The 15,155-nt window shown below is 40.5% G+C and overlaps 1 protein-coding gene and 1 long non-coding RNA gene across 3 annotated transcripts; both read left to right on the top strand.

The window, feature by feature from the left end:
• Positions 1–1,549: 1,549 nt before the first annotated feature.
• Positions 1,550–3,559, top strand: LOC121690074. Its single transcript, XR_006024984.1, has 4 exons — positions 1,550–2,019; positions 2,128–2,313; positions 2,931–3,063; positions 3,412–3,559. It is a non-coding gene; the product is annotated as an uncharacterized LOC121690074 (long non-coding RNA).
• Positions 3,560–4,128: 569 nt separating this feature from the next.
• On the top strand, positions 4,129–9,998 carry shbg (sex hormone-binding globulin). Of its 2 annotated transcripts, none has more exons than XM_042070155.1 (8): positions 4,129–4,309; positions 4,493–4,584; positions 4,694–4,883; positions 5,194–5,355; positions 5,518–5,677; positions 6,818–6,963; positions 9,454–9,664; positions 9,828–9,998. In XM_042070155.1, exons 1-8 carry the CDS (start codon positions 4,217–4,219, stop codon positions 9,956–9,958), a joined length of 1,185 nt encoding a protein of 394 aa, XP_041926089.1. In that variant the 5' UTR covers positions 4,129–4,216; the 3' UTR covers positions 9,959–9,998. The 2 variants fall into 2 exon arrangements, with proteins under 2 accessions (XP_041926089.1, XP_041926087.1); XM_042070153.1 differs by having other exon boundaries at positions 4,130–4,309; positions 9,825–9,998.
• Positions 9,999–15,155: the final 5,157 nt, after the last annotated feature.

The following is a 15,155-nucleotide window of genomic DNA, read 5'->3' as shown; positions in this document are numbered from 1 at the left end:
TGGTAAATTCGGTTTTGCATTCTATCACCCCTACACAACCAACAAACCACACACTCACCCACCCACACACACATGCAACTCTGACATCCGATTACTCGGAAGAACTTAAATCAAATATTTTGCAAGGGTCATCTTGTCAGCAAATACACCTACTGCTTAACCCAGGGGTGGACAAACTTTTTGGCTCAAGGGCCACATTGGGTTTTGCAAATTGGCAGGCGGGCTGCACCCCCCACAACAACACGCACCCCCACCTCTCCACCCCACAACAACACGCACACACACACATAAATAATTATAGCCTATCATTTAGTGTCAAAAGTAATTTTGTTTCAAAATGTGGACTGTTTAACTGAATTTGTAATTAATGTATAAATCGTGCATTGTTGCTTTAAGAACAATTCACGTTCAGTTCTCAATGATCTTCTAATTCACTTCTCCCGCTATAGTGCTGTACTATGGCTGTGCCCTCTCACAGTTTATAAATGGTCAGTAGCGGGAACTACTATTGGCTTCATTCTTTCTTTCTGTCTTTTCTTTCTTTTTCTTTCAAGTTTCTTATAAAAAGGAGATATCAATTATCAATAATGACATGCCAGCTGAAATCTGCCGCTCTCAGACGCGTTCCCAATAAAATGGAGTAGCCTAGCATAACATTTAAGTTAGATCTGCTGAAAAGGAGATAACAAACAGTAGGCCTATCATCTCTATGTAACATGATGTTTTGACATTGACATGTAAACGTTCTCTAGGAAGAGTGAAAAGCAGTTTACAGTAAAGCTAACCAATGTTGACTCTATCGCAGGAAAAAAAATAGCGAGCAGCCTAATAACAAAATGAAATGCTCGGTGGGCCGGATTCAAGTGCTTGGGCCGCAGTTTACCCACCCCTGGCTTGACCCCTGGGGGAAATTCAGAACCTGGACACCGTGCTCTGGATGGACAACATAAACATAATATATATATATATATATATATATATAATATATAATATATATATATAATATATAATATATACAACATAAAATATAATATACTCCTATGCAGGGAGATTGGACATATATACCTTCACTCAGATCATACACACTGGTTCTTGTCTCTTTAGACATATAGAATAACCAGCACGGTAGGCCTATTCCTATGTGAATTCACTCAATTTCCTTGTGATCGAGATTGAATGGGGGTCTATGGAGCTAGACGGCTAAATTTATCTCTTTCACCTGCTTGTTGAGGAAGATTCACAGATTTTATTGTAGTTTATGCAAGTTCAATATGGATTTTAGATCTAAAGTTGAATGAACGAGTACTTATGTCCTTTTCGTTTCTTACAGGTTGGGTCGTTGTTGTGTGGTGAGAATTACAAATGACGTGGAAACAAAACCGAACTGAGATGTGTTAAAAAAGGGAGACGCTCCCAGGTTTATTACAAGCCGGCTCGGAGGAGAATGTGAAACAAGTTGCCCATAACACACAAGCATTGTGCAAATGAATGACATCATTGACATATTTGAAAGCCTTTTTAGAACAATAACATGACTTTAAAAAATATAATAATCAACAGTGTGTATTTTCTTTGCCTCCCCTTTCGAATGCAACATTCAAATTACTAGACAAAAAATATATCCAGAGGAAAGTGGATATTGAGGGGTACAGCTCCATAGACCTCCATGCATTCTGCGCTTGCTTGTGAGCGCCCTCACATGGAATCTAGGAACTGCAACCAGTCCAGAAACCGGAAGTAACCAGACAGTGCCAATTCTCTTCCTATTACATTCTCATACATATTGTTTGCACTGCACTACCTGTCTATACTGTTAACATGGCACTTTTCTGCTGGTTTGCAGTTCTGGTCAGAAGCTAACTGCATTTCGTTGTCTCTGTACTTGTACTCTACACAATGACAATAAAGTGGAATCTAATTGGGGACAGGTCGATGTGAAGGGCTCATCAATCTTGGTAACAGAGATTGCATCTGGACTCCTGCTATGAACGTTTCCATCCCATTCAATGAAACCCAAGGGTTAGTCTGTTTCTACACAGGATTATTTTTTTGAGTTTGTGACCTAATCTATGTTTTCTTTTGTACCAAGATTAATTTAAAAACCTGTCTTTCACCTTTCCTGGACAGCGCCATGTCAAATTTTTCTTTTCGGACTTTTGATCCAGAGGGGGTCTTATTCTATGGGGAAGTGATGGGGAAGACTGGTTTGTCCTCCTTCTACGGCATGGTGTTCCAGAGATGCAGATTGGACAGGGAGACTAGTTGGTCTCCGTGGCAGGTGGCCGCAAACTAAACAATGGCATCTGGCATAGGGTAAGCCTAATATTACTTAGGTCTGACTATTTGGTGATTGTTTGAGCATTCATTTACAAATGTTCTGTATAGATTTCTGATTTGTATATGAAATGGTTTTTAACTTTAACCTATCAACTAATCAGTTCAGCCATTATAGTGATAAAAACATGCCAGCTGTGAGCTTGGGAGATATCATGCAAACAGAACCATACACTTCCACCCTTAAAGAAACTATATGGAATTCTGTTGGCTTTGAGTTGTCTTGAATGGACCCACGCAGCACTCTTTCACTGACATGCAATGTATTTAATATAGCGGCCACATGTGGTATCACATGGTATTGAAGACAGCTGGTTTGTATGCTAACTTAAGTGAATATCTTCAGTGAACACAGAGCATAGGTGTTTAGGACATTACGTCATAATTGTTTTGTTGTTTCGTTACACTGTGTTGCTATTTCTGGGTCATTTTTGGATGCTTTAAACAACAAAAAACCAACTCCACAAAGCAGCTTTTGTCCTGGTGGAATGGAAAATACAATGTTTACCTCTGAAATGTAGTGGAGTGAAAGTATAAAGTAGCACGGAATGCTACTATCAATGCACACTAACTCACCTAAAACTTACTGCAAACAGATCTTCCTGGGGTTGATCCAGAGGACGAGAGGATCATCATAACTGTAAATCCATCTTCTGGACCATACTCTCCTTACGGTCACTTCAGTCCCATTCAACAGTCTTGAGCCTGGCTGAGGACATGGACTCTGGGGTCAGGAACAGATTGATTGTTCATCTATTTTATTCAACTCATTAATGAGTCTCAATGCCTCAATTCACTAGCATAAATTACTCATATGAAATGCTCGAAATGACAGAAATGGTCAGTTCTACCACCAACATGAACAATTTCTGAACGTCTCATTATGTCATGTTTTCACATTAATGCTAATCCACTCTAAACTCTTCAGGCAGTACGGTATATCACAGTGTAAAGAGTTAAAGCAAAAATGTTATGTAATGATTTTGTGCATGTTTGCCCATTTATTTAAACTGTATGTTACAGTATGTCTTCACTAATTTTACAAATACTGTATGCCTCCTTTTTCTCTTGTTCCAGATGATGATTTTCATATTAAACACAGAATCCACTCCCATAACTTTGAAGTTTGATAAGGACTTCAATTCCTTTAATGTGATAATCGAAAAAACCTCAGTGGCCTTTGCAAGAAAACCTGATTCAAGTGAATCTGAGCAGCAGTTAAACATTGAGGGTGACTATAGCAGTATTTTGCAGTATATTTATACACCTCTCTACCAGTTTTGGCCACAATCTTACATATGGTTCCTTTAAATATACTGTGTGTATTGGAAAGTGGTATGGGCATACAACTTGATCAAGGACTGAAAGTCGCATGTCATGCCACACAGAATATGTAATGCTACAGTACTTAAACAGTCCCTTCAATTGTAATCATTCTCATTTTCATTCTATTTCTGAAAACATGTTTCAGTTATGACAACAAGGTGGTAAACAGTATACAACCGCTGGCTTATCAAAGAGATATTATATCAGATCAGTGTGTGTCAGACACATAATGATTTAATTGCTTTGGACAGAGAAACTAGACATGCAAATTCTTTTCACATCTTTAAAAACATTCCATGCATCTATAAACAATTCTATGACTATCTACAGTAGGAAATATTGTCTATAGTAGACACTAGGCTTTCCCTCAGACATTCTCTTTCTCGCTTTCTCTCTGGTCTCTGCCTCTAACATTGCCATATTTGTCTTTCTTGGTGAGCTTGAGGGCAAAGGATCACCTGGAATCAGTAAATAGCCAGAGGCCACTGTGAGGTCGGTTTGGGTCCAACTGGACGTCTGTGGGTCTAGACGAGGACAACGCAACATCTCTTCCGAAATGGGGCTCACCAGAGTTGTTTTAGGGTTGTTGGCCTTGGTGACTTTGTGTGTTCCATTAGGAAGTCTTGTTGTGGATGCAGTGACAGAAAAGGTAAGTGCTGACAATTTAATAGCACTACGTGAAACATCTTTTGTCATGAAGTGATTGCATTTTTGCTTTTTAATCTGACCTGGAACTCCAGTACTCTTGTAGTTTCATATTTAAACCTCATATTAAGAGGTTTAAACCTGGGTAGTCCTATTATCTTATTTCCTGTTTGTTCATTGGGGAGAGATTGATGGTGGAGGGCTCATCAATCTTGGTAACAGAGAACACACCTGGACTCCTTACATGAGCCTAAGTCACCTACTCTCTGAAATCGAAAGGTTAGTCTGTTTCTTCACAGGATTATTTATTTGAGTTTGTGACCTAATTGTTTTTTTTCTTTTGTAGCAAGATTCATTTTAAACCCTGTCTTTTACCTTTCTTGGACAGCATCACATCATATTTTTCTTTTCGGACTTTTGATCCGGAGGGTGCCTTATTCTATGGGGACACGGACAATGGGGAAGACTGGTTTGTTCTCTTTCTGCGAGATGGTGTCCCAGAGATGCAGATTGGGAAGGGAGACGTGCTGGTCTCTGTGGCAGGTGGCCACAAACTAAACGATGGCCTCTGGCACAAGGTATGCCTGACCTTTGGTCTGACTATTTGGTGATTATTTTTGAGCATTAATTTACAAATTTTCTGCACTGATTTCCAATTCCTACATGTTATGTAGTCAATTATTGTTTTATATAGAACTATTAAAATCTTAGGGCCCTTTTTAATCTATAGTTTACCTGAGTGGTAATAATCTGATGTTTTCAATAGACCCCTATTATAGCTATTGCAGAGTGCATCTTCAGCAAAGAAATTTCCGCACTTGAGTATGAGTTTGTGTTCTTGTTGCATCTGGTTTGTTGACTGTGTCTATGTGTTGGGGTACCTGACAGCTTGAACTCCACAGCGAGGGAAAGTTTGTGGTGCTGAAGGTCGATGACCACCGGGAGCTGGCGATGGGCCTGCACTCTCATGAGCCTGATACATCAAAGGAGGGATACATCCGGTTAGCCCTCGGAGGCATCCTGGTCAGCGAGAAGAAGCTTCTCCTCCCAGTGTGTATTACGCTCAAATCCTCCAAATCAGTATTAGTCATTGGTGGAATTATTGAAAGGGAAATCCTGAACTATATTCTTATAGTCATACTTATCCCTCTGGGCTAGTTCTCCTCATCTCATTTCCTGTCCTTGTCACTTCCTGCTCTGACATGTTGGTAGTTGAATCCTCTGCTGGATGGGTGCGTTAAAGGAGGCCGCTGGCTGAATCTCAGCACTCTGTGGGATAGCACTCCAAGGAAGACGGCTATGTCTTGCTTTCCAAACATCAAAGCAGGGAGCTTCTTCGCGGGTACTGGGCTCGCCATTTTCAACACTTCTGGTGAGGACCGGTTCTGTTGGAATTTGAGAAGGGAACAGAATGGAAATTAAAATAAAAGATAAATAAAGAACAGGAAGAAGTAGTTGACGCCAGAAGTTAGAGTACCTTATCATGACATGTAGTGTATGATGAGTAAATGTCAATAATGATGAAAATACCTGAACACGTGTAGGAGATATCATGCACTCAAGTGTTTTTAACATTGAATATTGTGTGCCAGGTGTGATCTTTCAACCTGCTTGGGAGATATCACGCAAACACTGTGCTCTAACAAATAGAACCATACCCGTCCACCTTTAAAGGCCCCCTTAACAAGATTTGCTCTCAGGGTCCCTCCACAGTTGAGAAGCGCATTAAGAAACAAACTAAATATGCGTCTTTTGCAACAAAGTACATAACTCCGATATAATATAGAGGGAATGCATCAACATCAGTCTGTAGAAACAGATCTCCGAATTCCTGTAGCATAGCAACCAGGGCTCGACATTAATGGTTGCCCGGTTGCCCTTGGCTACCAAATTGTTACAAGTGATAACCAGATTTGGTTGGCTTTGGATAATCAAACTAGAAAGTTGCTAGGTTGGTAATTGCCTAGAGGGCCGCTCAAACAAGGCAGAAGTGCAGTTTGTCATGTTATGAGGTTATGTGCCATCAAAATGAATTTGTAAACTTTATGTTAAGGTCAAACAATTGTCAAGGGTGCCTTTAAAGGAGCTATGTGGAATTCTGTAGGCTACGAGTTGTGTTGAACATAATGCAACATGGTATTGGTAATATAGCGGCCACATGTGGTATACCATTGTATACAACTGTCCCGGCGCTAGCTGGTTTGTATGCTAACTTCAGTGAATATCTGGACAACATCGAGCATAGGTGTTTATGGCATTACGTCATAACGGTTGTTTCCTTACATTATGTTGCTATCTCTGGGACATTTTTGGGCGATTTAAACAAAAACAAAACAACTCCACATAACACCTTTTCTCCTGTTTAATGCGGAAACGTGTAATTATAGTAACTAAAGCTGATGGGGTGGAAAATACAATGTTTACCTCTGAAATGTAGTGGAGTGAAAGTATAAAGTAGCATAGAATGCTACTATTTATGCATATTAACTCACCTAAAACTTTCTGCAAACAGATCTTCCTGGGGTTGATCCAAAGGAAGAGAGGATCATCATAACTGTAAATACATCTTCAACGACTTTGAATGGGACCATACTCTCCTTACGGTCACTTCAATCACATTCAACAGTCTTGAGTGTGGCTAAGGACACCAACTCTGGGGTCAGAAATAGATTGATTGTTTAGCTATTTCATTTAAGAGTCTCAGTGCCTTAATTCACTACCATAAATTACTCATATGAAATGCTCTTCACAAATGGCAGAAATGGTCTATTTTATTTAACTCTTTAATGACTCTCAGGGTCCTATTTTAATGATCCAAGTGTGTCTGGAACCTGATGCGCATAAACAGGGCTTGTCTGAATCGACATATGTTATCTTAAGAGTGGTAAAAATGATCTCTGTGCCAAGCGCATAGTTCAAAAGGGTTGTTCTTATGTTTCTTAATTAGTCATGGGTGTTTGGGGTGTAACATCCAAGTGTTGGTGGTAACGAGTTACAAAGTCAGCCCGCACCTCCTCTACGCAAATCAAAGCAGTGGTTTGTGCACAAACTGTTCATACAGACTACAACTGGCGCAGTGTAGCCTACACAACTTTGTTCAAAATTGATGCATTCAAGTTTGCAAAGTTAGTATAGCTTACTTACCACAACGCTGTCAATCGCGTTGTCAATCGTAAACGCTAATTTATTCAAACGTCTCTCTACTATCTCTAGCTTAGTTTGAGGATGACAAAGAGAAAGCACCTGTTTGATAACTGAGCTGTGGCCTACTGGTTAGCGCTTCGGACTTATAACCGGAGGGTTATGCCGGTTCGAACCCCGACCAGTAGGCACAGCTGAAGTGCCCTTGAGCAAGGCACCTAACCCCTCGCTGCTCCCCGAGCGCCGCTGTTGTTGCAGGCAGCTCACTTAGCCGGGATTAGTGTGTGCTTCACTGTGCAGTGTGACCTCACTGTGTGTTCACTGTGTGCTGAGTGTGTTTCACTAATTCACGGATTTGGTTAAATGCAGAGACCACATTTCCCTCACAGGATCAAAAGAGTATATATACTTAGTAGAGAAATAACTTTTAAGAAATAATCTGTAGCCTAGGGTAGGCTTCTGCAAAAAACAATGTTGTTGGCGATTTAAACTATCTAGCAGTCGTTTTTAATAGGCTACAAGCAATTGAGGCTTAGGCAACTGTACAGTATGGCCCACGTTCTGGTTCGTAAATTAATTTGCCCTAGGCTACATCCAACTCTGCACTGTAGCTAATTGACTGCTTGACAGCAGGCTATTTATATTTTTCTGTACAATAAACAAATTTGTTCGTTCAACTTTATGCAGCAGATCTATGCACTTGGCCAGCCTACAGGACGGGCACATTTTGGAGAGAGAGTGAGAATGCACGCATGTAAGGGTTACCAGCAAACAATGTTTACCTAATGCATTAACTCAAAACTTCAACCGTTTCCTAAACAAAAACAGAAAGAATGTAGGCAGCAGGAGGAGTCATTTCCGATGGAAGAACAAGATGCTGAATGAAGCCCAAAGCTTTACTGATGCTAAAGCACACACACATAATGGTAAAATAAAAGTAAACAAAAGGAAAATTTAGCAAAGGTGACAAAATGAATATAGACTATTGTTAGGCATGTAAGTAGGCCTACTAGGCTACTTTTAGCTGTCCAATGCGGAACCTGAAATTGCAAATATTAACAGTGTAGCCTAACTCTTTGAATGTTCCGACTCAAAAGTAAGTAACGGTAATGAGTAACAAGTTACTTTCCAAAATGGCTAAGAAGTAAAGTAATTTCATTACAATTTAAAGAAGTAACGAGTAACTTGTAACATATTACTTTTTTGAGTAACGTCCCCAACACTGAACATCCATTAAACCAATAAGAGTGACATCTGCCATTCCCTTTTAAGAGCAAGGAGTGCAAAATCAAATTGCTTATCGGTATTTTGACGACGAGTGAGTAGGCTACATCTCTGCAGAAGGAATCTGCTTGCACGCAAGACAGTGACACAGGGTTACATTCGAAAACATACTGTGAAAAAAAAAACACTTATCCTAATAATATTTAAATGACTGAATAAAAATAGAAAGGACGTTCATCCAAGCAGACCAGTCATGTTGCCTGGGACTTGTTGCCAAGGTCTCGCCAATTGTTACATTACATGACAAAATAGCTGGGGATTGCATGCACCTTTCACTTTAGAGCGTTTTTTCTTGGTCAGTGATCAAAATTTGTGATCATGAGTCCTTAGCGAAATAATAATTACCACGTTGGGTGTTAGCTAGGAACAAGACTGGCTATAGGAACGATGCGCCAGGTGTAAGATAGGGCCCTCCTCAGTGCCTTAATTCACTTGCATTACTTGCTCATATGAAATGCTCTTTCCAAATAACAAAAGCTGTCACTACTAACATGAGCAATTTTTGAATATCTCATCATGTCATGTTTTCACATTTGTGTCCATTAATGCTAATTCACTCTAATCCACACAATCTTATCCAGACAGTATATCACAGCTAGCATTTAGAGTTAGGCAAAGTGTTTTCTAATGATTCTGTGCATGTTTCCCCATTTACTTAAAATGTATGTTATGTCTTCACTAATTTTACACATACTGTATATGCCTGATTTTATCTTGTTCCAGATGATGATTTTCAAAGTAAACACAGAAACCACTCCCATAAATGAGAAGTTTGATGAGGACTTAATTTCCTTTAATGTGATCATCCATAAAACCTCAGTGGCCTTTGAAACAAAAAACGTTTCAAGTGAATCTCATCTGAGGTCAGGTGACTATAGTAGTATTTTGGCAGCGTGGAATGAGGGAATGCTTCTTGCTTTTGGTGGGGTACCAGGTGAGTTTATTCTATCAATATCAACCACTATTGAACTGGCAAATCTCTAGCCAAGATTATCATAACATTTAAATGTTCATTAAATCATGACAGATACGATTCATGGTGTACGCTGCCATATTGTAGTAAACATGGACATTTTAAACTCACTTTTTTTCAGAAGATGGTCTTGACAGTGGTTCTGATTACATGGAGGGCTGTCTAGACACAATTTTCATCCAAGGACAAAAAATTGATTTGGACCAGGCCTCTTTCAAGGATGCATCTGTGTCTTCCCATAGCTGCCCTGTTTAAATATAACATGTCCTGTGTAAAAATACATTTTAAAGATTTTCTTCTGTCTGTCATGTTTTGGTTTTCTTTGTGAAACACAATGGATGAGAGTGGTGATATTGGTTCATTGATTCATACTGGACATTAGGAGACATTTTAACACATGCTACAAAGCTATGAGGGCAGACTAGTACAGCGGCTAAGCACCGGAATCGTTCAGTTTTCGCAGAAAGCATGAAACTTGGCACAGTTATACTACTACCCCTAGTGATCAAAAATTTAAATGGACCCCAACACATAGCGCCCCCTAGTGGCTGCCATCTTGAATTCAAATATGGCTACCATTCTTAATAGAATTGTTGATACAACTTCAAAATTAAACAAGATAAAAAAGTCTTTTAAGTTCTAACACTCAATTTTTAGGGTCAAGGAAGCTATTGACATGATTTCCAAACAAACTTGATGTTAGCCATTTTGAAATCCAATATGGCGGATACAAAATGTGAAAATATAGACCATCTCTATTGTTATTCATGATAGAAATAACATTCAAAAACAATTTCAAAGTTTGAACAGTCATTTTATCACATGACAACCTCAATAATATACGAGGCATCAAGTATAATCTGGTAAGATTCCAATATGGCCACTATGTGTAAGAAAATAAGACAATTATTCTATATCTTGGTTAATTGAAGTAACTACCTACATCATCAATAAATTCTTATTCTACCTTCTTCTCTTTCTGAGCAAACCTTAACTCTTACTATACACTGCTCAAAAAAATTATACACTTTAAAAAATAAAACACATCAGATCTCAATGGGGGAAAAACATCATGCTGGATATCTACATTACATTAGGCTGACGGATTTTTAGCCAAAGCGACTTACAACCTGGTAAACAGTTTAACACTTTTAAAACAATTCTCTCAACAATTCTAGAATAATTTAAAACAATTCAAAAAGGTAGAGTACAATAGGAAAAAGTGCATCAGTGAGTGCTGTTTTTATACAGTCAAGTCAGGTGGTAAGTGCTAGAATTAGCTAGTTGTAAGTAGTGCTACGAGAGGAGATATTCTCTGAAGAGCTGGGTCTTCAGGAGTTTTTTGAAGATGGAGAGAGATGTCCCTGCTCTAGTAGGAACTGGTAGCGCCGTCTACCAACGAGGAATAACAGATGAACAAAGTTTGGATTGACCTGAGCGTACCGGTGGCAGAGCTAGACGATGTTTGTCTAAAGAGCGCAATGGTCGGGGGGTAGCATATATGCCTGTATGAGGGCATTCGAGTAGGTGGGAGCAGTAGGTTTAGCTGTTTGTAGCAGTTTGTTTTTTGAGAGGTTTAGCTGGAGGTGGTGTGCCTTCATCCATGAAGATATGTCTGAGAGGCAATCCGAGGTCCGTGCCGAGACCAAGGGGTCATCAGGTGGAATAGATAAAGCTATGTGTCATCTGCATAACAGTGGTATGAGAAGCTGTGCGAATAAATAATCTGTCCCAAAGAAGTGGTGTGGATAGCAAAGAGAAGGAGGCCCATGGAGTAGTGAGCCCTGGGAGACCCCTGTGGTGGGATGGTGAGGTGCGGACAGCTCTCCAAGCCATGATACGTTAAACGAGCATCCTGTGAGGTAGGATTCAAACTGATATGGACTGGGTAATATGTTAGGAACAAAAGGATGCCACTTCGTTATTTGGGAATGAAAATGATCAATCCACAGAGGACTGAATTAAAAGACCCCCCGAAAATCTAAATGGAAAAAATTACGTGGCAAGTCCATTTTGCTTGAATTTCAGCGCAGCAACTCATGATGGTACTCAGTAGTTCGTATGGCCCCGACATGCTTGATGGCATCGGGGCATGCTCTTAATGAAACAGCAGATGGTGTCCTGGGGTATCTGATCCCCCATCTGATCCCCCTATCTGTATCAGATGTGGACATGGCCATTACTGAGCTCCTTGACAGTCGGTGTTTCAACCTGGCGGTGTTGGATGGACCAAAATATAATGTCCCAGAGGTGTTCAATCGGATTTAAGTCAGGGGAGTGTGGGGGGACAGTCAATGGTATCAATGCCTTCATCCTCCAGGAACTGCCTGCACATTCTCGCTACATGTGTCCAGCCATTGTTGTGCACCAGGAGGAACCCAGAAGTTTTCATCCTGATGCCTAAGAGCAGTGAGGGTGCAGTTGTCTTGCCCGTAGAGGTGTGTGCGTCCTTCCAAGGATATCCCTCCTCAGACCATCACTGGCCAACCACCAAACCAGTCATGCTGAATGATGTTGCAGGCAGCATTACAAGACATCTTTAGACCTCACATGTGCTCAGGGTGAACCTGGTCTCATTTGTGAAAAGCACAGGGCGTCAATGGCGAAACTGCCAATTTTGTATTCTATGGCAAATGCCAACTGAGCTGCACGGTGCTGGGCAGTGAGCATAGGTCCTTCCAGAGGCCATTGGGCCCTCAGGCCACCTTCATGAAGTCTGACAGTGTGGTCAGAGACATTCACACCAGCGGCCAGGAGGAGGTCATTTTGTAGGGCTCTGGCAGGTCTCCCACTGTTTGTTGTTGCACAAAGGAGCAGATACTGGTCCTGCTACTGGGTTAAGGACCCTCTACCATCCTGCCCAGCTCTTCTAGAGCAACTGTCTCCTGGAATCTCCAACATGATCTTGAGACTGCGCTGGGAGACACAGCAATCCTTCTAGCAATGGAACGTTTTGGTGTGCCATTCTGGAGGTGTTGGACTACCTGTGCAACGTTTGTAGGTTCCAGGTACTGGCTTATGCTACCAGTAGTGACACTGACCCTAGCCAAATGTGAAACTACTGAAAAATCAGTCACAGAGGATAAAGATGGAAAAAGTATCATTTGCCACCATTCCTGTTTTTACAGACCTATCTCCCTTCTTTCTTGTCAAAGTTTTTGGAGAAAGTGGTCTTCAAGCAAGTCTTGGACTTAACTATATCAGAACAACCTCAACTTTACCTGTATTGAGCTTTTGGTGTTTCCACCACAAAGCACACCCAAGGACTGGGCGCTGAACGCACTAGCAAGTGTCCTAAAAGTGCTGGTTCACTGACTAGCATGAGCCCTAATGTGTCAGGAGGGAGCTAAACTCATAAGGTATTACGTATTTAAATTAGCTTCATTGACAGGCATAATCATTTTATGGGATGCAAAATGTTAAACTACAATAAAACAAAATGGACCTTTTCAAACAATCACTATAATCCTTAAATTAGCATATGCTAATTGGCCCCACCCACCTCAATTGAATTAGGCTAACAGTAGGATGTGTTGGACTGGGTTATATACTAATTTATCTAACTATGACTGGGTGTAGGCTATGTACTAATTTATCTAACTCTAGGATAGAAGACAAAATAGCTAATTTCCCAAAAGGAAGCATGTTTCTTAAAGAGACGCTAGCATGCATGGGTTTTAGCCTCCTTGCTAGCATGCCAGCCTCTAGGGGGCAAATTAGAAGGATTGAGTCCAGGCAAGTGCAGGGTTTAGTCACAGTCAAAACTTCACACATAGCCTAAACGCACCCCAGTTTTTGACTCAGTGTCAGAATGTATGGCTACTTCTTTAAAATCCAACATGTCTGCCATTATTTATGCATGATTGTCTCATTATATATTTCATAATGCTGAAAGATGGCTATAGATGTCATATTATGTGTTAAAAGCAGCATAGCATTATAAATGTAGAAAAAAGGGCATATATTTGGCGGCCACATTTGAAGTCAAGATAGGGGCCACTAGGGGGCGCTATGTGTTGGGGTCCATTTCAATTTTTGATCACTAGGGGTAGTACTATAACTGTACCAAGTTTCGTGCTTTCTGCAAAAACTGAACGATTCGGGTAAAAATCTGGCCTTAGCCGCTGTACTAGACCGTGTTTGTGCCTCTTAACAGACTCAAAAGCAAGGTCATAAGTGGTGTGTAACCGTAACATGAACAGGATCCTGTGTGTCAATTTATGAAAAACTGTGTAGGCTAAATCCAGTGTTTGCACAGGCAGTCACATACTTCTGTTTCCCTCGGTTGCTTCATGAAGTCCAAAGTCGAACTCATGGCTTTCCCAATTTCCACTACCCAGTGGTTACTTCACCTAGCCTGACGAGCCAGACCCACACTTCACCCAATAACTGCTAGTGATATGAGATACTCAGAGGAATTGACTGTCAAGTGAAAATACTGTTAGGACACCCCTGGATATCCACTGTATCACCATCAGGGATGGAGCACTATTTGTCCTCACTGACTTAGCAGCAATGTCCCACAATGTGTGTCTGCGCAAACCGGAAAAGGCTGATAGGCCTAACATTTGAGAATATGAAATAGCCTACTGCTGATGTCCTATGCGGGGAATGTAGGCTAGTTAGTCAATTGCCAAAAAGGCAAAACATGGAAGCCATCTTGTAGCCCAAAACATTAATTCTGTAACGAAAAAAAGTTAGGCTACTTCTGAATTTGTAGTCATTTAACAGTTACCTTTGTGTAGCTGGACGACTTATCAGTTACTTTTCTGTGAGCCGACTTCACTGTGATTTGTTGTTACAATAACCTACTCATAGCCCCCTTACATCTACGCATCTACCAGAGCCCGTTTACAGATTAGACATTCTCTGCATCTACGCTGAGCAAAGGTGGGAAAATAAAAATGAGGCGCAGTTACTCCAGAGCCGTTCATGGATCGCCCTCTGGTGGACAGTAAAGGTGAGGAAAAAACATTACAGGAACCATTAGCTCAGTCTGAGTCTATACTAGTACTAGATAAAGTGCTGAAATAGTCGCATGTCATGTCACACAGATAAACAGTCCTTTGGTAAATATTTCCTTCAATTGTAGTCATTCTCATTTTCATTCTATTTGTTAAAAACATGATAGGCTATATGTATGCTACACTGCCTTAGGTCGAGCCAATATGGCAATTATAGCATTTGGACATTTTACCTTTAGACAAACAACAGTAGGCCTAGGCTAGTCTAAATGAAATTGCTGTGTCGATGCCACTAATATGGTGAGCATACGGAGCTGCAGTTGAGAATAACCGCAGGAGTGAGTTAAGTTAGGCGTGCTGTGTGCTCTTCCAATAATAATCGTAAATCACTATGTCATCTGTAGGCTCTGCTGTTGTTAATTTGCCTCACTGCCGTAAAATGGGTTTGGTTTTACCTTCTACCGTAAAACGCATTTTGTTAGCTTTTT

This window comes from Alosa sapidissima, chromosome 18 (assembly GCF_018492685.1).
Source record: "Alosa sapidissima isolate fAloSap1 chromosome 18, fAloSap1.pri, whole genome shotgun sequence".
In the NCBI taxonomy this organism is placed as follows: domain Eukaryota; kingdom Metazoa; phylum Chordata; class Actinopteri; order Clupeiformes; family Clupeidae; genus Alosa; species Alosa sapidissima.
The sequence above is the reverse complement of the archived record's forward strand: the minus strand, read 5'-3'. Positions and strand labels throughout refer to the sequence as shown.